Source organism: Pseudonaja textilis, chromosome 4 (assembly GCF_049901715.1).
Source record: "Pseudonaja textilis isolate UNSWEBS1 chromosome 4, rPseTex1.2, whole genome shotgun sequence".
In the NCBI taxonomy this organism is placed as follows: Eukaryota; Metazoa; Chordata; class Lepidosauria; order Squamata; family Elapidae; genus Pseudonaja; species Pseudonaja textilis.
The window spans coordinates 19,861,563-19,889,071 of NC_141993.1; the positions used below are offsets into that span (position 1 = coordinate 19,861,563).

The following is a 27,509-nucleotide window of genomic DNA, read 5'->3' on the forward strand; positions in this document are numbered from 1 at the left end:
GTTCCCCCATCCCTGGCCGCCTGGTTTTTCAGTTGTGGGGAAAATCATTTTTTGACTTGAATGGGACTGATTAATATACAAATATATAATATGTCCTACATTTGTAGATTAGTCAAAAATTGATTTCCCCCACAACTGAAAAACCAGGCGGCCAGGGATGGGGAACCTTTTATGGCTCACTCAGGAATTCTGGGAGTTGAAGTCCATAAGTGATAAAAGAGCCACGTTTCCCTACCCCTGGCTAGAGGACCAAGGGTCCTCTTTAACAAATGAAGCTGCATAGTAGACTCTGGTGTGCTTCAAGAGCTTGTGCTCTTTCATTTCTGGAGAATTTTTTTCACTTGGGCTTCCTGTTCCAGTATTTTAAAAAATCTAATGTCTTTGAAAGCAGCATAAATCGACTAAATTTGCTCAAAAATCAGGAACACTAAAGAGAGCTTTTGCTTGTTTTGCTAATGGTGAATTAACAATGGTATATTAAGTTTGCCCCTGTACCTTTTATGTTTCTAGTTCTGTAATACAAGGGCATAAATTTCTGTGAATCATGTTCAAGAAGTGGATGCAGAATTCTTTCAATATTTCTGCAAATTACAGGAGCCTTTATACCCCCTTTTGGAAGAATACTTTGGGAAAATAGTTTGCTCAAAGCAGCCTTACTGAATATGTATAATACAATAATCAATCTTATAGTTTTGTTGATAGCACCAAACTGACATTTGGACAGTACTACCACTGCTCCTTTTTTTCATTCATAAAAGGTGAAACGGCAGGGTTAAAAATACAACTACAAATTCCAAGTTCAAATCAAAATTTTATTTTCATTCAAGCCTCAGCTGATATCTTCAGGCAGAAAAATACCACATCAGAAGTAGCTAGAAAGCACACCTTATTTAACATTAACTAGAATGACTAAAGATTACATTTTAAGAATTTCACTGATACAGAGATCCTTTGCTTTAGTCATACCAATTATGTCAAGTGAGGATTATACAGAAAATGGGATGGCTCAGTTAGTGCCCTCGCTAAGGCACTGTACAGTATAAACTGGCATTTGGTGGAGGGACTGAAATTCAGACATATTTATGCCACCATAATGGATGCACCAGGACTGAGCAAATATTGAGATGGGGTGAGTGGATGATAAAACCAACCATCGTGAGTCACTTAAAAACAAAATGACCAATTTCCAGAAAATGCAAAAACAAATAAATTACAGAGAATTCTTAACACCTTTCAGTTAACTGAATCTCTAGTCCAGATGCCTGCTTAAAGATGTTACTGTTATTTATTAAGATTAGTCTGGAAGTTCAGTTTATGAAACCAGTCTCTGAACTTCAGTTTTAAATGTCAACTGAAGACATTTGTGGTACTTAAACGATACTTCATAGAACCCAATGAACAATAAGCAGCAACCTCATTTACACCTTTTGCTCAGCCTGAAGATTTTGCATTATGGCTAGTAAATTCCTCCGATTAAGTATACTTCAAAGCATAACAACATCAAAATAATTTCAAACCATCTTCCATATAATTTCAGTAAAGCAGATTAAACACTCTTTCACTTAACAGCCATGCAAATCAAACTACCAAATTTCACAGAGCCTATTATAAGAAGGAATATGGGATATTCTGGGACGAACTTATTTTAAACATTTAATACAGATAAAATGTGGAAAGTCAGAATCTTTTACCACTGTTTTTAAATGCTGATGACAGAATGTTAATAGCTTCACAAGCAATGGCATCCCCCTTTTTTTTCAAGTATAGCGAAGGATTCATTTACTGCATGGAAACATGTATTGGCTATTTGCAGAGATGGCCTGTTTCACAATAAGCAATGACACTAATGCAATGAAGTTTCAGTGCTATCTTATAAAGCTTCCATCTTTAGATTGTACTGAGGTAAAACCAAACAAACAAAAACCTCTGAAGCCTTGCTGATTTTTATGCATAAATTGCTCAGTAAAGACTTTTTCATAGGCAGTTAGCGTGATGAAAAAAAATGTAGAGATTAAAATGCTTAAAAGGTTATGAGTAAAGCCAAGTAAACAGAAAAATAGCCTCTGGGGTGTTTGCCACATTTTGATGCATTCCAGTTATGGGTTTTTGTTTGAATACTTTTGGGGTCGCGAAGCACTAAGATAATAAAGGGTTAACTTTTATCTATGGCAGCAAAATCTTCTAGCTAAATTGATTTTTAGAATTATTTCAGCTACAAATTAAGATGCATTTCATACTGGTTTAGTACCACAAAATCTACATTAAAAAAATAATGCACTTATCTGTAAGGAACCAAAGGCTGTTTTTCCCCAAACATGCAGTATACACATACTGGCTTTAGCATATCAGATCAAAATATTGTTAATACAACTGGGGGAAAAAGCATTTGAGATTTTCTAAAATCAACTGTTTTTATCATAAGCACATTTTCCAAACTACTTTGCAAGCTTGAAGGTACATCGTTTATACTGGATAAAAGATCGATCCGCTTAGATCAATAGAATACAATGAATAAGTAATTTGTTTAAAAGCTACAATAATGCTCTCAGGAGCATTTTCAAGCACATAGGTCAGTTATTCCCAATGGTACGTTATATATTGAACAATATTTTGATCTTTTCAGAGCATGCACAGGTAAAGGATGTGCTAGATTTAAAGAACAGCCAAGACAAGTAGTAAAAAACATGTTTTATTTATACGGAAAAGCTTCAAGTCAATTTTGTTAACATGTCAGAGATTATATTGCCCATATGGGATAAAAAGTCAGATGTGAATAGAACAAAATTAGTTACATTTCTTTCTACAGAGCAGTGCAATTAGTTCACATTGCAATAAAAGTATGCAACAAAATCAAAACCATGTGTTTCCCCATAATCAGCATACTGAAGATTAGAGTGCAAAGTTTGTTTTTAGAAGTCTATCAGTTTATAGAATATTCCTTTGGGAAGGAATAGTTCACTCATTTAGTAGCAGTTGTATTTTTCAATACTGTGCAGAAAGTCTAAAATGAGTTGAAATATATGGTAAATAAAATATAGTCTATACAGTAAAAAAATACAAATTATACAATGAGCTAACAAAGAATGACATTCAAACAGACTTACAAGACTGACATCTCAAAGACACAGAATATTTATTATGTACCACCTAGTTTTCAGCAAAAATAGTTTGGTTGCTCTACAACTGCACTATGAATCTTGTAGGCCGGAGATGCAGATGTCCAAGTATCTTTAAAAAACATAATAAATGTCTTTTGCAAAGCATACAGAAAGGATAAATACTCTCGTCACAGTCTTCAGGTTAATTTTTGTAGTTAATTTCCTTGTTCCAGAAACACACTTATATGGGTAAAAATCAAAAAGGGCTTCATGGTACACTGAAAACAGTAAACTGTGCTCCATTTACTTCTAATTTTGAAAAACCCTAAAATTTACAGTACTCTGGTATATAAGAAAATGTCTTCAAAGTTTACATTGCATATTTCTGTGTCCATTCTCTTGCATGTCTGTTATATCTGTCCAAGAAAAAAACAGTGAAAATATACAAGCTTATGATTCACAGCTGTATCACATTTCAAATACAATCAATGACAAGATACAAGCGCTTACAAAAGCCTTCTTCAGTCATATTGCAACATCCAGAATTCCTATGAAAACAATCATGCTGAGAGATTCTGGGAGCTGCAATTCTAACACACAATGAAGGCATGCAACTGGGAAAGCTGGCTTAAAATAGTCATGGTTTTCTAATCTACTGGAAAAAAATAGATATCTGTTTGGTACTGCAGAAATTTAAAGAAATTTAAAGATTGGTTTGTACCAACTTAGCTGGTCATAGTGGGATAAAAAAAAATCAAGCATTTTGGAGGAACCATTTTAACTGGACTGATTTGTAACAGCTAGAATACAGAATGTGTTGATGATTTCCATGGACAAATAAGGATTTGGATGAAAAAAAATCCCAGACTTATAATGATGATCTCAAGGGGGTGGAAACCCAGATATAAATTGCTGGCTCAAATATAAAACATGGATTCATCATTTTTTAATGACCCCATAATCCCTTGCGAGGTGGAGTCTGGGCAACTGAATGGAACTAGCAAGTGTTTTTAATGGCCAGATGCCCTTCCTGTCAACCAATGTGGGGTTGAGAAATATCTGCCACTAGCTAGGATTGAATTCACAGCCTTCTGATTGTGAGGCAAGAACTCCACCTCTAAGCCACTACACCACTCATATAAAACATGGATTAAATAACAATATAGCAATGGCACTTAGATTTATATATCACTTTATAGTGCTTTACAGCCCTCTCAAAGTGGTTTACAGAGTCAGCATACTGCCCCTAACAATTGGGGTCCTCATTTTACCCACCTTGGAAGGATGGAAGGCTGAATCAACCTTGAGCCTGGTGGGATTTGAATTGCCAAATTCTAGGCAGCTGGCTGCAGAAGTAGCTTGCAGTACTGCACTCTAACCACTGCACCACACAGGCTCCTTATATTTGCAACTTTTTCTGATAAAAGCAACTTTTATCTGATAAAAGCAACTTTTTCTGATAAAGGTGGAGTTTTACAGGCACACATCAGCAAGTATGTGGTACCACACTGATATGTGGTCAACACTTCAAGAAATACATGAGGTCCACTCCCGTAATAACTAAAGGATGACAATGCTATGAAGTACTGTCATGTCTTTTCTCCTCTTCTTATCAGGACAGTTAAGGAGATATTTAAAAATGAATCAGCTAGTTTACTATGTGAAACATTTTCCAAGCTTTGTAAATTGAAGTGTTCATACAATTTGTTTACTTACCTTTCTTAGATTAAGAGCACATATACAATTGTCTCACCACTCCAAAGCATAACAGATAACAGTTTTAAGACAAAGTATTTAGTTTAAATTTAAATCAGTTTAAACCTTCGTTCAAAGGTTTTTCTTGTTAAAGATAAAGGCTTTTTCAAGTTGAAGTCAATTCATGCTGTTTAAATGATCAGGGCTAGGGGTTATGCAAAATGTTCCATGTACAGGGTAAGTCCATACCCAAATTGAAATGTGCAAAAGGTATTATTGCTGATGCCTGCTAGATAATAAGACAGCCAGTACATCAATAAGTGCTTCATAGATTAAAGAAAAACATTTAAGTGGATTGTGCTTAGGAGAGTGTGAATCTTGGAACATCCTATTGTCCTCATGAGAAACCTTTATACAGGTTTGAAAGCCATAGTTCAGACCAATATGAGAAACATATGAGATATGGCTGTATCCTTTCCCCTTCAACTTACATGCTGAACATATATTAAGGGAAACTGAAAACCACGAGTGCGGTTTTAAAACAAGAAGTCAAACTTCTTGATTGGGGGAAATGTCTAGTAAAATAACTGAATAATTTTATCAAGATCTTTGTGGTGCGAGGAAAAAAACAGAAAAGAACAAACTAGTGGCTTACAATTTTTGAAGTAATATTTATACATACTTTTCCTTGTCTGACTTGTAGATTTGTGCAATATCTGGTACTAAAGGGTCATCTGGATTAGGGTCACAAAGTAGAGAGCATATGGACAAAAGCACTAGAGGGAAAGTAAAAATAATCAATTAGAATTTTCATGATGTAAGATACTAATTAGGCTGCAAAAATAGCTACTCACTTTTCATCTGTTTCATAATTTAATAGTTCCTGTTTTCCAATATTTGAGGAAACTAGCTGCTCCTCAGATTTACTAGCCCCTGCACATTAATATTTGGATATTCTAACATAATCGCAACTCTGGCCAATTCCAGAGGTGCTTCCTACTCTGAAAGAAATTTGGCTTCCTTAGCGGGATGCGTGGAGGCTAAAAATGGAATGCATGGAGGCTGAACATGGGATGCATGGAGGCCAAAATGGGGCACGTGGATGCCAAAAATGGGGCATGCAGAGGCCGAAAATGGGGCACGTGGAGGCCCAAAACCGGCTGTTTGCTGCAAGGAAGCAAATTGCTGGGAGGCAGATGCCGAAGAGTGGGGGCCAGTGGGTTGGTGGACGGGGCTTCGGCAACATTTGCTCTTTAAGATGCACAGAAATTTCCACCAACTTTTTTTGGGGGAGTGGGGAAGTGCATGTAATAGTGTGAAAAATACGGTACATTTTTTCAATAAAAAAAAAAAAAGCCAAGAGTTTACCACGAAACTAATTTTGGCAATCCTTTCATTTTTAAGAAACAAAATACTAATAGAGGAGTTAGTGTCTTAAAAATACAACTAATTTAAAATGGGCTGTTTCTGTATCTCCTCTTGGCTAGCGTGCCTCCCTTTCCCAAATATTTTAAAAACTGGTTAGGCATAGTAGTTTAAGAAGTATAAATGACATTATACTTCTAGTGAGGCAAGTTCCCCTCCTCTGAGCTGATTGTTTTAAAAGCACGTATCTGGCTATTAGGAAGTATTTTAAATATTTAAGTTACTTTAACACTTATAATACTTTAAGTATTTATTTAAGAATAAATGAGGTATCTAAAATTCAAAGTACTGAAGTTGGGAAAAAAGTTCTACACATTATATGAGTGGCAACTTGAAGTTGAATTTCCATAGGCAAAGGATATTTAAATTGAAGGCAACCTCGTCTAAATTCTTTCCATGCGCTAACTATATAACACAGGGCTTCTATCTGAAAGGCACACCTTGGAAAGTTATGGTGCAGATTTTAAATAACTGTGGAATTGCTCCATTCAATTAAGTTGTGTTTCTTTGTAGATAAAGAATATGGGTAACTTTTGGGTGGGTGACAATAACAGAGGAATAAAACAAAATTGTGTAAAATTCTATTATTCTATTATTTTTCATTCTTAATACCAGAGATCTAAGTGTATGAAACTGAGTGCTACATTATATAATAAAACCTTAAACTACTGCCACCAAAATAACTCCACTGTACCTTCTAGAAACTCAGTATTTTGGTTCCTAAGCATGGAGTTGACATCATCACTAGAGAATAGTTCAAAAAATGAGTAAAATTAAGATTAAGGAGTAAAGTGTTGCTTTTCAGATGGTAAGATATTGTCTAACATGTAGTTCTTAGTTATCCAAATATAACAGGGTTTTTCCCAGCTATGTAAATTGTCATAGCTTATGGCTTTGTCTCTCAGTTAGATCTTCCTAATGTTTATTCCAATTAATCCCTCAGAACCTAGTACAAATGACATGGAACGGTATTCCTCTATCTCCAGTTTCTCCTATTGCTTCTGGCATCAAAAATGATTTGGAAATTTCAGAAGCTATTTGTTAAAGTATGTATGTATGTATGTATGTATGTATGTATGTATGTATTTATTTATTTATTTATTTAATATATCTAATAATGAATTTTATTGCAAAAAAAAATCAGGAATCTAGTAGCACTTTTCCAACTAACAAATTTTATAAAAAGACACAAATGCTCGTGAGCTGTGTGCAGATTAAACAGTGTCAAGCTAAATTATGCTTTCAAACTGATTTTTTTAAAGTTACTATGTTAGGAATATAAGTCACCTAACAGCTATTTGGATTGGACAATATATAAACCAGGATAGACATTTTAAAACTGTCTGTTTAAGAGAATCATAAAAGTGTAATTGGATGTGGTTTTTCAAACAGCCATAAGATGGAGCCAGAAACCTGGGTTGTCTTTGGTCTTAGTCTCAGAAGAGAGTGTGTCTCAGTGAGTCTCTCTGTTTCCTTCTGTTAGAGAGTATTGCTGTTCCTTCTAATAGACTGCTATTCCTGAATTGATGTAAGTCTGATACTGAACTGTTTTTGACACTGGACTTTGTTACTGGAGTATCCCTGGACTGAAAACTATACATTCAATCTTTTTACAATGAATTTTGCTGTCTAGTGAAGTTTCACAACTACTATATAATGGTCTCCTGATTTCCAGATCTTTTCCCAGAAGAGTTCTCTCAGATTATGCAAGCATCCTTCTTCTTGAAGGCTCTAATCTGATCCCTACAATCACCAATTTTGATCATAGTTTAAAATCTCCACCCAGGACAACAGCAATGGTCTTATGCCCAATATACAGTAACAAATTCAGGCTTGGTTATTTAATTATCTCACTTAGGGGATCCTCATAGAATATAAACCTTATACAATATGCACATAAAACAGTATGTTGTTGGTATGCTTCACAAATAGGATTACCTTTAGATACAGTCAGTGCTGGTGACCATTGTGACCTCAGGATATCAAGACAAATACTTCCATTGCTATTTATGTTTGGATGGTATATTTTTGTAGTGAATGCAATCTGCAACGTAAGAGTGCAAAACAAAATTCAATTGTTTGTACCACATATACTAGATAACTTCCATTTTATTGTTTCATCAGACATTTTTCAATGAAAAAATCTCTGTATGAATGAGCAGTAAAGAGCCATTCCATGCCAAATCAACAAATAAGACTATTTGTTGAGTGGGTTTTTTAGAAAGTTTGTCAGTCATTATATATTCTAAGTAATATCTAATAGCTCAACTTCTCTTTAGAAGGACAGAGCTATCCTCATGCCCAAATCTGATCATGGTCATATTTTCGTAAAACACATACTCATTCATTTTTCCAGATCCTAAGATATCATGAGTGGTGAAATTTATTAATTTAAAACATTTATATAGCCACCCACTTTATTACTAACCCTGGTAGTTCCCGATGATTTCTTAAGGAGTTATTGGATCTGGCAAAATAAATGAATCTAAGTGTAATAAATTTATTCAAATACACATCTTTACAATGACTTAAAATTATTATGTTCCCAAAGAAATCAGTATGTGTATTAATTTGATTCTGAGATACTTTTTAACATTTTTGGATGTCCATATTCTTGTTGCATCCTTATTACATTGAAATCCATGGCTCGGCAATTTAGCACTAGAAATATAAATTTATGGCCCTAGTTACTCAATGGACTAAAGGTGTTAATTGTAATTTATGAATGTATTGCTTTTAGATGTAGACTATGTATAGCTGATTATAATGAAACATGGTATTTTATTCATACATTTATGTAAAATTGTGACATACATATATACATCCATAGTATAATTGATTCAATTAAAATCAATAGTCATCTGTTGTCTAAAACAAACAATTGAAGCAAAGTGCCCCTTTGAGACTTCATACAGCCCTAATATAAAATGTTTATGCAAAAATGTCAAAATTCAGTTTCTGTGATGTGATTATATGTGATTTTTTTTTCCTGGCAATTTGGTAGAGAATGAATCCGATACTTTTTCTTCACTCTGTTGTTAATACAACAACAATTATAACCAAATTATCTGGGTAAAATACACTACCACATAAAATGATTGGAGCTTTAAGCTGTTCCTTGGATCTTTATATAGCTTTCTATTAAAGGCATGTTATCAGAGTAATTTCCAAGTCCACGGAAACATTAAAATCACATTATGTTAGCAATAGTAGATGTAGGTTCAGACCATTGCTCTTGGTCATCCAAAACATTCAGTTCAATGCATCAATTCCTGCCTTCCTGTCTGATAGAATTTTTCTGGAAAAAGGGGAAAAAAAGGCTCGATATGATTTTAGAGAGAAAAAAAATACCAGAAGGGAGAAATACCACCACAACATAGACCCGAGAAGTAGAGTGGTAAGAGCTTGGGTGGATTCCACAAAAGCATCTGAAGCCTTGGACATCCCAGTCTTGGTAGCACCACTGTACATAAAATTCCTATTCTAGATCACATATATAGATCAAAAACCAAGATCTAAGTTAACCTTAGATAAGAGATTGACCCTTAGGTTTCCTCTAAAATGAACACTGGCAAACGAATGTGCGGGTGGAAAAGCTGATCTCAAGCTAGTAGGATCTGTTTCCTATTCTCTAGGACCTCAAATATCAACTTGAGTCTCTTGTAAAAGACATACATTTAAAATGGATTAAAACAACAACACAGGAAAGGCTGAAGTCACCATGTCAAATTTAAAATATTGCAAACTAATTTGTCTTTTGATTTCTTCTGTGTTTGTCTCAAAGTGCTCTGTCCTCTGATCTACGTATTCTATTCTTATTTTAATAAAATATCTATGCCCAGCAAATTTTCCCATCAGAACAGAAGGCCAAGCCCGGATATTAAAATGAACAAATGGCATTTTTTAAAATTGTTTACCTTTGGTGGTTTGAAGGGGTAGTCTGTTGGAAAATGGACTGTAAGAAAAAAGACTCCCCCTTGATAAGCACTGTCAGGCTGGAAAACAAACAAAATAAATAAAGCTTTCCATCTTTTGCATGAAAGTACTACTTAATTCAGAGTACATACTGTAGGCTGCTGTCATTTTTTTAGCCAATTTTCATCCAAACCTGCAGAAAATCTTGATTATCTTTTTCTTAAAATAAAACTTGATTATGACCACTATTTTAATCTTTATACAATTTTAGAAAAAAATCATCCAGACAGCACTCTTAGCTTTATGCTGACAACTAAACTCTATCTCAGTAAGAAGACTTCTTACAGGTTTAAAGTATATGTTAATATCCATCAATTGCTCTCCCTAAAATGGCGTTAGGTAGGAATAAAAGGAAATTCTGACAGTTGGTTAGACCCATGGATGTAGCCATCTCAGTGCCTGATCTGTGGGGGAGATAGTTTCTGCCTCTTCTGTTTTATCAGAAATCCTGTGGTTGAGCCACATATTATTTTTTCCCCTCTCCTTCTCTGTTGTGCTCCCTTGCTGTTTCTCTCAGCTTAAAAAGAGGCTGATAGAAGGTTGTTGACAGGACTAGCAAATTCCCTGCTTCTCTTGCCACCCTTTCTTGCCCTGGTCCTGTAAGCCATTCACTCTGCTGTTCCTATTCCTACTGCAGAAAAGCAATCAAAAGATGAAGAACCAAAACACAGGAGGGATTGCATCCTTCCAGATAAATGTAATTACAGTAACAGAATAGCAGTCATAATAGCTAAATGTAGTATAGGCAAAATAAATATATAACACAATATAAAACATTAGCAGTAAAACAATATAATGTAGATAGATTTCCTAATATCAATACAACCAAAATGTAAATATATACTGAATATTGATAAAGTTCTTCTAACTTCACAAAGATTTTGCTAAAAGCAGTATTGTAAGGGCTTTTAACCTTCAAATAGTCAGATGCCAGACATAATTCAAGGAGGAAATTTTTTTCAGAAGGTAGAATCTAGAAAAATCCCTAAGATGTGACATGGTAATTTAATATGAGGAAAAAACAATCAACCTTGACTGCATGATGGAATAGAGTATATAACATAAATTATAGTAAAGTTATTCAGAAAGCAGGATGTAGGATATATGGCCTGTCAGTTAACACCATTCATTTAACTTGATTACATTGCAAGACTCAGCCAGTATAGAGACTGGCAAAATAATTATTAAAAATTACTAAGACTGAGTTGAGAATTCTATAGCCATACAAACTATATCATTATGGATCTGAACCAGAAGATGGACAGCAGGACCATTAAGGTCTGTCAACACAGTAAAACAATGGATGGATTCTTTAAATATTTAAAGTGCATTTTCTAATCAATAAGAATTGCTCACAATCATGAACAGTCATGCATGTAGAAATAAAAATTACAAATAAAAATATGATTGAACTAATCTTGTTCTGTTTATCAGGAATAAAGTAGCAAGATGCATTATAAATGAATTTGTGGTTGAAAACAATTGTGTAATATAAGCCCTTAAAATAATAAATTAATGTATACAGATCCCGTTTAAAATTAGCCTGGCCTAACAGAATATTTCTGGTCCTGTGTTATGAAAGATCTTCTCCAAGCCTGAAGACATACTTAAATCTGGGTCTCCCCACTTCTAATTCAACACTTATTATTATAAGTTGCTGTTTCTTCTTCCCTGGAACAAATTCTCTCTGCTCTATCACCTCTAACCACAAATAAGGCAGATGAGTATTTGTTTAATCAACCTGTGATATTGTAGACTGAAGACACTTCAGCTCTTTTGTTTCCTTTTGTATCTTATACTCCCATTTTATTTTCACAAGATCTAGAATATTACATTTAGCTTTCCATGTTTCCTCTTTCTACCTTGGATTAAGGGTAATTACAATTAGTTACTTACTTATGGTACCATGTACAATACTAACAAATTTATTGTATAAGTGCCCATAGATCAGAGTCCACTTCATCAAATGTATGTAATAAGACCTGACAAACACATTCTGTCATTTAATCACCAAATATTGATTTGATTTGGATTTCTCTTCTGTTCATTTACTTTCCATTTTGTTAATTGATCAAAATCAACTATTAACACTTCTATTTCTGAAAGCATTCTTAATTTACAGCATAACTGCCTAACACTTTTGTACAGTACTGAATATTAAATAGAGTGAACATATATTTTTGTAATCAGAAGATTTTATCCTTGTTATCAGTGAGAAATGGCGTTCCTTCTATTTAATTGTTAAAGGTATTTAAGAAGGATGTTATAAAATGTGGCTTCTCAAACCTCAGAATATAGTACAAGCCCACATAGCAACTTCCTAGAATATAACATTAGTTTGCATTTTCTTATTTGCTGAGATGGATCTCAGTACTACATACCAAGATGCTCCACTCATCCAGTATCACATCCTGAATGAGATGAGTTTTATTAGAGGCCAACCTAATATGCATGTCCAGGACTGCCTAAGGTTTGATAACCAGTAAGTGACAATGTGGGGTAGGGCTAGAGTGCAGAATAGATGCAACGCCTCCTTCCTACACTCTACTATTACTATTTAGAGCCAACTAAGATTTATTCACTGACTTCATTCATACATCACTCTGTGCTAAACCTAAACAATATACATTAGAGTTTAGCTTGAGATACATGCGGAAATCAATTACATTAAAACTTAAGTTTATTATTAATGAAGTAAACAAAAAAAATGAACTCAGTTATAAAAATTACATACTTACAGGTCCCATAATAGTTGCTTGCCAATGAAACACTGAAAAATACAAAGTATTATTTATCTTATTAAGTATTTAATGATACTATATATGATATGTATATAAACTATTTTGCTATCAATTATAAAGATCTTACAGTCATCTCCAACCGGTCCAGCTGAACAATGTGCAGGTGGATCACGCTGCAGATCACTTAGCTCCTGTAATAAACATAAAAATATTTGGAAGGTTACAAGCAAACTCAAGATTGATTATCCAAATTTGGATACTGTTTATTGATTTGATCAAGCATATTCAAAATTTACAACTAAAAAAATCAAAATAAATTTTAATCAAAATAAAATTCAATGAATGCACAGTGGAACTAAGATAATTAGTACTAAGCACTATTGCGAGATTTAATGCATATGTTATACATTTTAATACAATCAATGACTCCTGTTTTATTTCAATTCTAAAGTTGTTGGCCTGTGTGAAAAGACATAAATACAGACTTCCAAACACCCTGATTAAATAGAGTTAAGGTTAAGGCAAAAGTTGAGCATGATTTAATCTGAGTAGAACATTGCAATGAATTAAGTCAAACCCCTGCATAGGTCAAAGAAAGAGCCAATGATAATTCATATTACCATGTTTTGAAGTTATTGTTTTATTGACTATTGTACAATTTCATTAACAATAAGTTTCAAAGAGGTAATGATAAGATTTTCAGGCATACAAAATATATAGGACAATCCAGTAAGTCTACAAACTTTAATTCTAACAGAGCATACAAATATTAATGTATGTTGTAGATACATTTATTGATTCATTTAATGTTGTACATTCATGAGTGTTGTAATTTATTTATTTTTTAAAAGTTTATATTGTAACAGAAATGAACTTCCATATACTATACTATAAAGTATATAAAATTATTAACATAATAAAGCCATAACATAATAAAGTCATAACTGCATCAGCTCTCCAACTGCCTGAAAGTTCAGACTTCCAGAGGTGCCAAATGATTAGGCCAAAGGGGTTTGTGAAAGAGTTTTGTAAGCAATTTACTATGACCAAAAAGATTCAATTTTTCATGTCCATCTGCTTCATTTTTGAAAGCAAAGGAGCTCAGTTTATATGATAGTTACATATATAATTTTCACATATTTTAAATACATTTATTCAGCCCAGAATTACAGAGATGTTGTCAGAAAAGCTACAGCTCCAAATGAGCTGATATTGGTGAAGGATGCAAAAATCAATGAATTAATAATAAGACCTTCCCAAGTTATATTCATAACAAAAGGTAAAGAATCGCCTGTTAAATGAAAATGGCAAAATGCTAACAGGTAACCGAGCAAAAGCAGAACCTATTCTTGTAGATGTTCCCTTTGGCAAGTGTAAAGAGCAGGACGAAGGAGCAGGATGAAATCTCCAGAATCAGATAAACTAGATTTTACGGTATGAAGGACTATGCTGATTATCAGGGGTGACATAATGTCTTTGACAACTCTTGGAGAGATGATGAAATTCCAGAAAACTGAAGGAGAACAAATATTGTCTTTATCTTCAAGAAGAGAGAAAAGGGTACTTGGGAAGATTCCAGACCATTTTGTAAAAAAGATGATCTAAACAACCTTAAAAACAAAACTATGATTACCAGTAGTTATCATGGATTGAGTGTAATTGGGGAATGCTATAGACAGAATAGACCTTAATTTAACTGAAGTATTTGACAAAGAACCCAAACTATCCTGTTTAGCAAGATTACCAGTTAAAGTAAGACAATGAATACTGCACATAGCTGGTCCAAGAAATGTATCTGAAGCCTGCTCAATAATTCTTCTACCTGAGTGTGATATCAAGTGGAGTGATGAAATGAAATCAGTCCTGAATCTGGTACTCTTCAGTATTTTTTTTCATGACTCTGATGTGAAGGAAATGCTTCTCAAATTTTCAGGCATAAAATTGAGTAGGTTAATACTGTAGAAAACAGAAATAAAATTCAATATTATCTTGGTAAGTTAAGAAAAATAGATTTCTCTAAGTAATCTACCATCTCTCAAGTATTATGTGCAATTCTCAGTATTAAGTAGCAATAATGATTTAGAGAAACTGGAATAGGTAGGGGTGGGGAAGGATACAGGGTGATCTAGAAATTAAGTCTCATGACTAAGTATCTGGGGATATTTAGCCTGAAAAGAGAAACTTGAGAGAATATGACTAAACTCTACGTAAATACCTAAAATACTTAAAAAGATGTCACAGAAGATGGCTGGGACTTTATCTGATCTCAGGGAGTTCCAAGGTAACAGGAATCAAAATTAATAGATTTAAATTACATAAAGACAGACCTGAACTGAACCTTAGAAAACAAATTTCCAACAGTAACGATAGCTTGACTGTGAATCCAGTTACTGAGAGAAGGCAATTTATTGGATGTGTTCAATTAGAAGCTAGACAAGGATGTTTTAGATCTGTCAAGGATGTTTTATTCTGGATACCTGCATGAAATATGGGGTTAGATTTGATGGCCCAAATAGTTGGGATATGTGTTGGAATGTATGCAGTGTCACAGAAGCAATTTCCTTGAACAGGAATTAATATGTAGCAAAACATATATTATTATTAAATCCAGTTCCAGGACAATCATGAGTTTGATCTATATATTTCATTCTTGCCCGCCCTTAATTCAAGTTCAGATATAGTATACAGTATGCATAATGTATCTTTTTTTTTTATATAAAATCAAGTTTAAATCCAATATAAAACAAAAGAAGCAATATCTTGGGTGATTTACCATAATCTCTCTTTTTGGCACTAAAGGAAGTTTTTGTTTTTCAGTACAAACTTTAACAATCAACTTGGCTGTTTTAATACATGGTTTACATGTACTGTAAATTTAAGTGGAAATGTTTTAATGTATTGTCTTATTCAACTTAATACAAACTAATTCCCTCAATACAATGTAGCAGTTCAGTAGGATATAATTTTTTAATTCTTTACACAAACTAATAAAGGTTAATATCTGTAGCTCAGGACTGACATGAGGGGTCCTTGGTGCTCTCTGAACTTGCTTGTCTTCTTGCAGACATTTCATTACCCAAACTAGGTAACATCATCAGTGCTAAGTAAGGAGTGGGGTTCACTGTCAGTTACACAAATTATTAAGAACTGTATTTTTAGCAGTTAATTCTTGCCTAAAAGACAGCACTAACTTAGGAAAAAATCAATAGCTTAGTAAAGTTTAGTTTATTCATAAAACATCAAAATTGAGTTTTAGACACTACTATCGGTACAAATAGAAACTTGTTAAAAACTATTCTAACTACCCGAATTAGTGAACATTTTTTAAAACTGGAATATTAAAAAATACATGTCCTTAAGTATAAACCTGTGTGAAGCAAAAAGGCAGAGAAGTCAGAAATTAAAATTATATTCAGAACAGTAATACATTAAAGCCAAATGTTAACGCTTTCAAATATTATTTACACTGGAGAATCTCATTGGAACTGAGGGATTTCATATCTTCATCACCCGCATCTATTCTGGAAGCTCACCCAAATTGGGTGGGTGCGGGTGACTTTACATTGGGAAAGCTGATTTATGTTATTATTTCAAGAGAATAAGCTAACTGAATTCCACAGTCAGAATAGTATTAATTTTTGACTAGATCATAAATACTTTACTGAATTCCTAGCTTCATTATTAAGAGGCTATTCATATTTAATCAATTAATCAGTGTAGAAGAAAAAAAATTAGAAGTTTTAATATCTTTGTTTTATTTGAAATAAATGGCTAAAATACTCAAATATAACAATACTATAAATTATATTGCAGTAGACTAAACTAATTTAATTATAGCTCAGATGTAAAAAAGAGCTGAAAATTAGAAATCAATATGCAAAAAAAAAATATTGAGGCAAAACTAGTATAATCTTAATATTAAGGACTAATAGCAGTTCTTAAACACAATAAGTATTAAATACAACATAGTCACGAATATCTATTTTTTATAATCTTACATAGCCATCTATTACCCATTTTTGAAAAAGAAAACATCAACTCCAGAAGAAAAAAAATCTTTGGAATTATTTTCTTTGGTCTTCTTAGAATTTCCCATGTTTTTCTTGGGGAAACTGAGGTGTCCAAAATGTTTTCCACTTCTTTTTCTCCCTGGCACATCCCATCTCTATAGGGTGGCTATTTACAAACTTGATGGTAGTTTGATTTCTCACATTGTATTAATATGAAATATAGCTTGGATTAGCACAATGTGTAAACCTAATTATTATGGTTTGTGAGTTATGGTTTCTGGCTTAATATAAGTATGAACCAGGCATGAACCATGATTATTCAACAAGCCACAATTTAAATTAGCCACACAGTAATGCGTCTGATTTTTAACTGACCTTCCATTTCCTCACATTAAAATTATAACCAATCAGTATTCATCAACATTCATTTATTACTGCTTAAATTACATTAAAATAATCATTCTGATACAAAGCCAGATGTTTGTTGTTCCTCACATAATTCCCCTGACCTTCTAGAAAAACTATTAAGGTTATTTGCAATTAATTTTATTCTGAAAAACTAGTTGCTTGTCACTCCTGAGAGGTCATTTCAGTGTGTACTTTTCCAAAGAAACCAATGGCAAAATCTTTCTAAAGTACAGTGCCTTTTTAAATCCAAGAGCTCAAGTTTCAGGGAGAAGAGAAAATAACTTATTCATGCAAAGTGCTGATACTACCAACCCAAAGGAGAATCCACAAGTGTCCAATTTCTAAGTGTTATGAAAGCTGAATACAGCATAAGGCATATAATAAAGATACAGAACTGTAGGCAGTGGGAAACTCGTTGATCTCTTTACAATTTTCAATTCCAGCTGAAATAAAAGATCTTTAAAGTGCTGACTAACCGAACACCTTCCTAGAGATCTTCTTCACTGAAGCAGAGAGATACTCTTAATTATACAGGAAATTGTACCTGTTAATGGTCCCTGTCCACGTAAGAAATTAAACTGCTGATGTTAAAATAACAAACTACTTGACTGCTTTTAGGTTTGCCTTGTTACTTTGCTTCTGAAATAAATATTACTTTTAATTTCATTATTGTTCTTAAGAAGTGTTGTGATTTTAAAACTTCTTTTTGAAAAATTCTTTTGGAATTTTTTCCTGAGAAAGGTTGTTATAGAAATAAAATAAATAAGCAACTTGCTTGTTTTCCTATCACGACCAAATAGAAATAGCAGTTATTCCTTGGTTAACAATGGTAATTGGGAGCAAAATTTCCATTGCTCAGTGATAAAGTTTTAGTATTTAGTATGTATGTGATTTGTCAATTGCTTACAAGATACAGGTATAACAATAAACATAGTTTTGAATACATGAGATAGATAAGTTGCAGAGCACGCCATCACATCAGTGTGCAGTTTAGCAACAGAAATCCCAGCAGCTCCCTTTGTCATCATTAACTGAATCCCACCGTCATTAGGCAAAGACCCACCTCAATCCACGCTTTCCCAGCTTGGCCCCTCCCAGCCCAAAACTTTGGTAAGGAAGGGGACTGCCTCTTTTTGAACTCCTACCACCCACCCCAACCTCCCTGACTCTTAGCAGTGGTGGGCACCCAGCAGCATCTGGATTGAAAAAGCCCCATGACATCTATTTCATGTCCCCAGTACCACTATTGGCATCGAGTGCCAGCTCAAGCCTCATGGCCAATCACCCCAGCATCACAGCACAAAGCCTCACCAACCTGAGCTCTGCTGACCCTGCTGTACCCACCTGCCACCTTCCTCCCACTTCTGAGAGGTGTGCCCGTCCTGGCCCTACTACGTCAGGCAGCTGCTACCGTATCTGCACCATGCCTTTTCCCAAGGCTGTCATGATGTTTTGTAAGAGACTTCTGAGGCCTCCAAAATCTCTTGAGAAGGTCCATCTTTCTCCAAACCATGTGTGGCCTTCTCAAGAAGTTTCAGAAGGGTTGGCCATGGCTGGCTGACACTGATGAAAGCTCTACTTCAGCAGCACCAGCACCACCACTGCTGCCAAGGAATGCCACTGGGCAGGGTGGTCAAAAGGGGAGAGTTGGGGTGGTTGTAGAAGTAGAAGTGGTTGATGTAAGTTCTGATCACAGCGATAACATCAGGGACTGAGTATAAGTACCATTCATTCTGCATCACTAACTTCACATCACTAACTTTGTTGCTGAGTAATGGTCTTTAAAGAAGGACAACCTGTAATTTTAACCAGTATCTGTTGGAATTACTTTGTTAATTTTCTTTTGACTTGGTGGGTCATAAATCAGGTCAGCATTAAATTGCAAAAATTCAAGTGCACCACAACCATCATTTTTAAAAGCAGGTGTATTACTATTTATAAGCTGCTTAGAAGGTTTCACTTTCATTTTTACTGCTTGCCTTTCCTCCTCACACTCAGAGCCTGGTGATACAGATGCATTTCTTTTCAAACAATTATACAGTTTGTAGTGTACATAGAGTTGCAAAACAATAGGATAACTGAATATTCCTGAACTTTGTTTTATGATTTATCTCATGGTTACTATGAAATTGTGTGAATGAATCAATGCAGTGCATGTTATCTCAGCTTGCAGAGCTTGAATTCCTTGAGTTTACCAAAAATATAAATATTGCAGAATATTCAGCCACATGCTACATACATGTAAATAAGCTCCATTTCATGCTGAATAAACTAAATTATTAATGAATCTGAAATAGAAACAATATATTTTTACTCCAAAAGCATTTTATTAAAATAAATTTGATAATTAAAAAATCTGATTGAAATGAAAAAATCTGATTGAAATAAAAAAATCATTTTTTTTATGTTTTTAAAAAAAATCATTGATTTTTATCTACCATGGTAGCTTCCATATTATGAGCTTATATTATTTAATAATATTTAGTTGATCAATGACCAGCAAAACATAAAAACAAAATGGTATGAAGCAAATAAATGTAATAATATACTAACAACTAGCAAAACAAAGTATAAAATGTAACATTCACTTCTCAATGCAAAACCAAAACAACCAATAGTTTAATGGAAGATATGGTGATATCCTAATAAATAAAGGTACAGTGATACCCTAATAAAGGAAAAAAAACACATACATTTGAACAAGGAAAGCTGTTGATAACCCACTTCAATAATGTTCCTTTTTCCACCTGACCTCTAGATGATTTTATTACACTCCACCACTGTTTTTAACCCTGAAGTAAGACAGCAAAGCCCACTGAAATCAATAGGACAGTCAACTAAGTACAAGATGAGATTACACTGAACAACCTTGTTATGTTATCTGTGTATTTCTGGAACTATTACTTTCTGAGCTGAAGGCTTAACACAGAATTACAGAAAAGCGTTATCCAGACAAAGCTACAGATGCTGAATGGTGTTAAAGTTGCTGGGCTGAATAGATCATAGGAGACTCTGCCATGGTAAAAATGGGCTGCAATCTCCATATCAGGGGTTCAAGAATGGAGTCTGGTTTATTGGGAATGTCCAAGTCCTACTGCAGTTTCCTAGATATAGCAGATCGTTTGGATGCTTTTGGCCAGCATTCATGCCTCAGGATGGAACAGAAGCCACATCATTTACTCTGGTCAATACCACTGATGAGAGCATCTTTTTGGGCCACCTATGTAGATTGGGAGGAGGGATACTATTCCTTCCTGAGTGGGTCATTCAAATTGGCAGTAGCTTGACCCTCACCTTTGCTGTTTAACAGATATCTATATAAAGCTGCTGGAAGAGGAAACTTGCTGCATGGGATTAGATTATTATTAATATGCTGATGATATCCTACTGTAAATCTTGTTTCCATACCTAACTGGAGATGCAGCAGGACACTGCATGAGGAAAAACTGACTGAAGCAAGATGGACATGTTTATTCATCTAAAAAAACCAGGTGGAAATCAGCTGTTGCACTGAGTCTGGAAGGGATCGAAGTCTAGAAGTTTCCATTAAGAGAAGATCTGTAAGTCAAACTTCTTAACCTGACAGCTGTTGTTGGATCTTCAGTTAAAGCCACTGCCAGAGATGTCTTCAGCCAGTTTCAGCTGAGGCCCCAGAGGGGGCTCTACATGCCTTTAGTGACAGCAACTCATGTCCTTATCACCTTTAGAGGGAGTTGCTATAACACATTTTACATGAACTGCCCTTGTGGAGAATGCAGCAGCCCATCTGCTGAGAAATGGGAAGATTTTAAACCCACAGAGCTCCAATTGTGCAAGTACTGCAAATGTTTCCAGGTTGTTCAAAGTGCTGGTTTGGGGCTAATAAAGCTCTTTATGACTTGACTCCCAGGTATCTCCAGGATTGTCTTGTTAAAAGTTCAACTTGCCCATCTTGTTTGCTTAATCTGGAAAAGGATATTATGGGTACCTTCCCTCTGAGAGGTTGATGAGAGACAGAATTTTTGGTAATAGCCACTACACTCTGGATTAATACTGTCTGTCTGTCTGTCTGTCTGTCTGTCTGTCTGTCTGTCTGTCTGTCTATCTATCTATCTATCTTTCCTTTCTTTCTTTCTTTCTTTCTTTCTGGAAATGTTAAAGACAGAGCTATTTTGCAAAGTGTCGGATGGCAGAGTTATCTGTTGAAATTGGATGTCACTTGAGATGATATTAGCTGTTGTGAATTGGTTTTAAATATTTTTCAATTCTTATTGAGGATTGTGAGTCATCTCAGGATTAATGAAGTGTAGCAGTGTGTCCACAATTGTACATAAATAAAAATGAGTTGAATTATATGTATATTTGAATAATTAAAAATTCCAATTTCGGTATCTTATTGGACAATGAAAAAATGGATATGGAAGAGAGTAGCATAAATGGGCTAGAATTATGAACTAGTATTAAAAATTGTATGAATGTAAATATAAAATATATTTTATAAATATAAAAAATAGTCATAATTGTACACATTTGCCTACCTGGTTTACAACTGCTAAATCTCTTCCAAACACAATTACTCAATAAATGTTAAGGACATAAATTCCCCCCAAAATTAAAGATACCTGCTTTTGAAGCTTAATAAATTGTGGTCTTAAATGTGTGTGTGTGTGTGTGTGTGTGTGTGTGTGTGTGTTTTCTTAACTTTTCACGGGTACTTACATCTATGGTATTTGGCTTTGTTCGGGTATTTTCCTACGTCATTATAGTTGTGCTTTTAAAGTTGTAGCGACGTTTCAGCAGAATCTCATCTGCCATCATCAGTCTTCTGTATTGTATTCGTCTATGAGTCAGACTTTTACAGTTGTTTCAGTTTTAAATTTGGGGCTAGCCTACTGCTGTGCCAGAATGGTTTTTTCTTCATCCTGATTGGTTGGGAGTCTTGGTCTGTGTTTATTGGTCTTGGAGTTTGCTGTGTTCTGCTTGATTGGTGTTTTTAATATCTTCTGTCTGTTTTGTGGCTTTTTTGTGTGTGTCTTGATTGGCTGGCAACATTGTGTTCCTGTATTGGAGGCTTTTAGTGCAGCTTGGCTCCAGGTTAATGGACGGCTATCATTTGTTAGGAAGCTAGGTTTCATCTGGGTGCCTGGTTGGGGTGTGTTTGAGCTGGAGGTATCAGCGGGGATCTATCTGTGCCCAGGTGTTTGCCTGGCTAGTGGTGTGGAGATTTTTTTGTTTGTGAGTGCAGGCTTCCAAATGATTGACAGTCTGGTGGAATCATCTCTTCTATTCAAGCTTTCAGGTCTTTTTTCAATCTTTATGGCTTCTCTGATAATTCTAAAGACCTAAATTCCTTTAAAGGACCACAGGAGGCAGTTCAAATCCAGAACTCTTGCTCTCTGGATTACCTTGAGACTTTATCAGAAGCAGAAGTATTTTCTGTTTTTGAATGTTCTGCAAAATGTTTGAGAAAGGGGCACTTCTTAAATGGTATTGCTGCAAGCAAAATACTTCTTCTCAAAGCAGCTATAGGTATTCCTCAACTTACAATCTTCATCCAATGACTGTTCAAAGTTATAATGGCACTAAATGAAAGATATAACTGGTCTTGGCATTCATCCCAGCACTTGGTGGTCACATTATTGCAGTTTAAAGGCTTAGTAACCCATTCACACTTACAATCATTTGCTAAACACCCCAGGATCACACATTAGTTATTTGCGACCTTCCATGCTAGCATCCCTAGAAACTAAAAGGGAAGGTGGCAGAGAAGATTGTATTTTGCTGGGGTACATCTCCCACAACTCATGCACTCCCCCAACCCCTCAGGTCACTTTATACACTCCTCAATCTATGCTGCATCTCCAAGCCTCTTCCCCAAAGTTGTACAGTGCCTCTTGAACACTGCCTGCACACATCCTCACATCGCCTCTCCTACCTGCATAGCACCACTCACAGATGCCAACGCACCTTCCCCAATCTACATAGTGCCTCCTGTACACTCCCTTACTCTCTCCAACCCTCGTCTCAACCTTCCCTAACGCATGCATCCAAAAAGAAATCGGAAGTCAATGTATATCTTTCAATATTTGAGGTGGAATCTCTTTGGCACGCTGCAAGTAACAAGTCAGGTCCAAGGATTAAACAGCTGTACTGCTGGCAGACTCACAAATGAACTAATACTCGATCTATTAGAGAAACAGTTTATGCTATAATCCAAAGTCATTTTCCTCATTTACATATATTTATATCTTATTGCCTATCACTAGTGTTCCCGCTCACTTGTCATCTATCAATCTAGCTGTTCTCTCGAAATACTATCATGAAGATGATTTCAGAAAGCTGAAATACATATAGCTAGTGGAAGTTGGGAATCTTTTTAAGATAAGAAGAAGAAAATACTTGAATGGTTAACCAAGAAACAGTATTATACTGTTTTGCTAGGAACTCTAATAGATTCACACCAATTTCAAATATGTTAGTCTTGATAGTCACGGTATACAAAGATACATGGCCAAACTGCAGTTTCAGTTTCTGATCATCAAGAAGAAAGACATTTGAGCAGTCCTTGACTTCCCTCCCCCCAAAAGAAAAAAGAGCTTCAGATATGGGTTAAATACCAATTACCAGAAGGATAATGGGGAAACTGTCTCAGATTTTTATCTTTCTCAGAAACTTCACAAAATTCTAACCATATTCTTCCATATCAATGAGTGTAAGAAATACTAGTCCACTTGCAACAATACACATTTAATTAACATAATGTATGCTATTTTTATTTACCAATCATTTAGTTGAAGTAAATTGCATGAATCAAGTGGGAAATAGTTTGACTGATTCAATAAAGCTGAAATTCTTTACAAATACTTTTATTTGCTGGATAACATTGGATAACAACTATTATCCAATAAAATTGGATAACAACTGTTATCCAATTCTTAAATGTTCCCTGCTTAGTTAACAAAATAATACTTGTACACCCATGGTAAGGCTAGCAAAAATCATAGAACATTTCTAGTTAACCACTCTAGATTTTTAAAATCATGTAATCATCAGATTTAAGAACATAATAAAAAATAGAAGTTTAAACCAGTGATCTTATAATGCTGATTTAAAGTCTCCATTTCTATAAGGTTTTTTGATAAATCAGAAATTAAATCAAACCTTCCATCGATATCTATATATAAAATATATACATTTAGAAACACAAAGTTAATGCTGAAAGCAGAAAAGAGGATATTTGTTTCAAATAAGTTGGTTACTCTGGCAAAATGTTTTCTTCCCATGCAACTCCATACATATCTGGGGTATAGGAAACATTTCCAGAGTGGGCCTTTGACTGTTACTTTCTAACCATTTGGTGGACTACTTGAAAAATACAAGCAAGTGGGGGGGGGGGGACATTTTGACACCTACATTTTCAAACAAATATGCCACCAACTAGATGGCCTCAACATATCTCTAAATAATCTTTTATAATATTATAAAATATTCCAGTGTCCCCGAGAGAAAACAGTCTAGGCTCCAATATTTTTAAAAGCACATTTAATTCCTATTTTTCAGAAGTTGCAGTGCTGCTTATTTTTAATTAGAATATAAGACACATGTAAACATGCTTAATCCTTAATATACTTATGATAGGACTTGTTTAAAGGCACTTAGGATTTCAGCCTTGACATAACTTATATCCTGAGCACTCTATTTTTAAAAACTAATTTGATTTAAACCTTGCTTTTCTAATTAACTGACTATTCAAGGTGGCTACATAAATTATTCCCATAAAGTGAAGAATTGCAAGAAGGGGGTATGGTTAGACTGGTATACTATATCCTATGATAATCAACTTGACTCAAAGCTGGCACTGTGAATTCCAGAAAGAATTCACATGCAACTAACTGCCCATGGTTGGACAAAGTACAGTAATTATAATGGTTTTCTGCAATTTTTCCTTGCCTACTTTTGCAAATAAAATGTCATTAAATGACACCCATTGCTAATGTCATCACTTACAATTTTATTTTCTTTTTTTTGCTAACACGTCAGGAGCTCTTCCTCATCTTCCCTAATCTAACACCAGAAATAACAAATGACAACATCTAAATCAACCTCTCACATTTTAAAATTAACACTAATCAAGTGTAGTCTTGAAGGATGTCATTTCTTTAAAGACCCAGTTAAAACCAGAAATTTCCCAAGAATTGGTACAAGCAAGTCTGTTTGAGAAATAAGGCATTAAGAAGCAAATTATTCAGACTAATTCTGCAGTAAGACAGACTGTCGATCCTTTAAGTGGAATACACATAATCACATCCTTTTATTCCAAACCACAATTACACTTGCCCTGCTAGGCAGAGAAAACTGCCAAGTAGAAAAAAAAAACAAAACCCTACCAACAGCTTGCCCATATGCACTTCCAAGAACCTCACAAAAGGCTTGAAAAATAATAGCAAAGCAGGAGGCATTCTTGTAACACACTTCAACCTAGCCAGGTCTGATATGTATGTTTACTAAGATGCAATAAAAGCCTGTACAGAAACAACCTTTTTTTTTCTCTTACGCAGGAAAAGTGTTAGGGAAAAAAACTTCCAAAATTAAAATATATATCTCTATATATCTGGTAGCAATAAACTACAGGTAATCCTTGAGTTATGACCACAATGGAGTCCAAAATTTCTGTTAAGTGAGACAACTGTTAAATGAATGTTGCGCCCTTTTACGCCCTTTCTTGCCTCAGTTAAGTGAATCACTGCAGCTGATAAATTGGTAACAGCTGTTAAATGAATTTGGCTTCTCCATTGACTTCGCTTGTTCAGAAGGTCGCAAAAGGGGATCATGTGATCTTGGCCCACAGCAACCCAGTCGTAAGTATGAGTCAGTTGACAAGCACCTGAATTTTGATCTCATGATCATGGGATGCTAGAAAGGTCATTAACTGTGAAAAACAGGCCATGTCACCTTTTTTCAGTGTGGCTGTAGCTTTGAATGGTCACCAAGCAAACTGCTGTACGTGGAGGACTACAATTATAATTTTATGTGGGGAGCAGTTGTAGTTTTGCCAACCACCCAAGAAAGGGAAAACCTTTCCAAAGCAATGGGACATTATAAACAACCCTGTTACTAACAGTTCAATTTCTACCAGGAAGCATCCTGAACATCATTGCTTGGGAAGAAAAAAAAAAACCATGACGGGTCTTGGGTGCTTCAACATTTGGCTAGGAAGGAAGATTACCCCAGCAGACATTCTATTAAACATTTATTTCTCTATTAGGTAAATTCCTTATGCGTCTAATCACACTTGGCCATTCCAAATCTCTTCTTCCCCGGCTAAAGGGTTTCTAGGGACAAGCTGCCTTTCTCTTCTCGGCTGTGGGGAAAACTGCACACCCGTGTGCATCATTTCCTCCCCTCACCTGACCTCTCTACTAAAATCTGGAGGGTTTAATAACAAGGGTGCCTGTCCAGAAGGAGAACGGAGGATTTTTTTTTCCCCTTCAGGGGAGGGGAAGGTTTCTATCATTTGCCAAATGATCCAAATCCTCTGCGAGAACCTGCCTCCCAAAGAGGAAAATTAAAACACACACACACACACACAAAAGCGGGGAGGGGGGGTTTAATAGTCATTATTTCAGATCTCCCCCCGCTTCGCCCTCAAGTCCTTTCGGGTAGGCCCGGGTCCCGGTGTCCTTTCCCCCCTCTTTCCCGAAACGCAAAGCGGTTCTCTCCCCCCCAGTCCTCTCAGGCTTAACTGCCTTCTCTCCCCCCTCCCTCCTCCTCCCCCCCCCCCCGGCTCCCAAGGCCCCGGAAAGCTCAAGTTCACCCGGTTCCCAACCGACGAGAGAGGGAGGGGGTTTGCCTGGCCCCGGCCCATTCGGGCGCGCTCACCTTCTGTATCCGCTTCAGCGCCATGGGCAGCGGGGAATGCAGGCGGACCGTGGTGTGGGGGAAGCTGCGAGGAGGAGGAGGAGGAGGAGAGCGTCGGCTGCTCCAGGAAGGGGGAGGGCGGGCGCTCGCGGGGCGTGTTAAGGCCGGAGCCGAGGTGCCGCTCCGCTCCCAATCGACGGATCTTTTGTTTCCGCTCCTACTCGCAGACGGCACGCTCCGCCCACCGCCTCCTGCCGCCCGAATTGCATTCTGGGACACGTAGTTCCAGCTGGGCCGGCGGGCGGGTGAGGCAGCATCCT

The 27,509-nt window shown here is 35.6% G+C and overlaps 1 protein-coding gene across 2 annotated transcripts; it reads right to left on the bottom strand.

The window, feature by feature from the left end:
* Window positions 1-791: 791 nt before the first annotated feature.
* On the bottom strand, window positions 792-27,423 carry UBE2D1 (ubiquitin conjugating enzyme E2 D1). 2 transcript variants are annotated; one of them, XM_026713491.2, is made up of 8 exons: window positions 27,211-27,423; window positions 14,757-14,890; window positions 13,062-13,125; window positions 12,932-12,963; window positions 10,136-10,213; window positions 8,157-8,262; window positions 5,476-5,569; window positions 792-3,514 (listed from the first exon to the last, which is right to left on the bottom strand). In XM_026713491.2, the coding sequence occupies exons 4-8, from the start codon at window positions 12,938-12,940 to the stop codon at window positions 3,469-3,471; spliced, it is 333 nt and encodes a 110-aa protein (XP_026569276.1). In that variant the 5' UTR covers window positions 12,941-12,963; window positions 13,062-13,125; window positions 14,757-14,890; window positions 27,211-27,423; the 3' UTR covers window positions 792-3,468. The 2 variants fall into 2 exon arrangements, with proteins under 2 accessions (XP_026569276.1, XP_087788466.1); XM_087932340.1 differs by lacking the exon at window positions 14,757-14,890 and having other exon boundaries at window positions 27,211-27,408.
* Window positions 27,424-27,509: the final 86 nt, after the last annotated feature.

Coding starts and splice junctions, on each gene's coding strand:
- UBE2D1 (XM_087932340.1), bottom strand. CDS start 27,234: ATGGCGCTGAAGCGGATACAGAAG. Junction 10,214..12,931: donor AAGCAACTATTATGGGACCT/GTAAGTATGTAA, acceptor TTTGTTTTCCAG/CCTGACAGTGCTTATCAAGG. Junction 3,515..5,475: donor TACAAGTCAGACAAGGAAAA/GTATGTATAAAT, acceptor TTTCTTGGACAG/ATATAACAGACATGCAAGAG.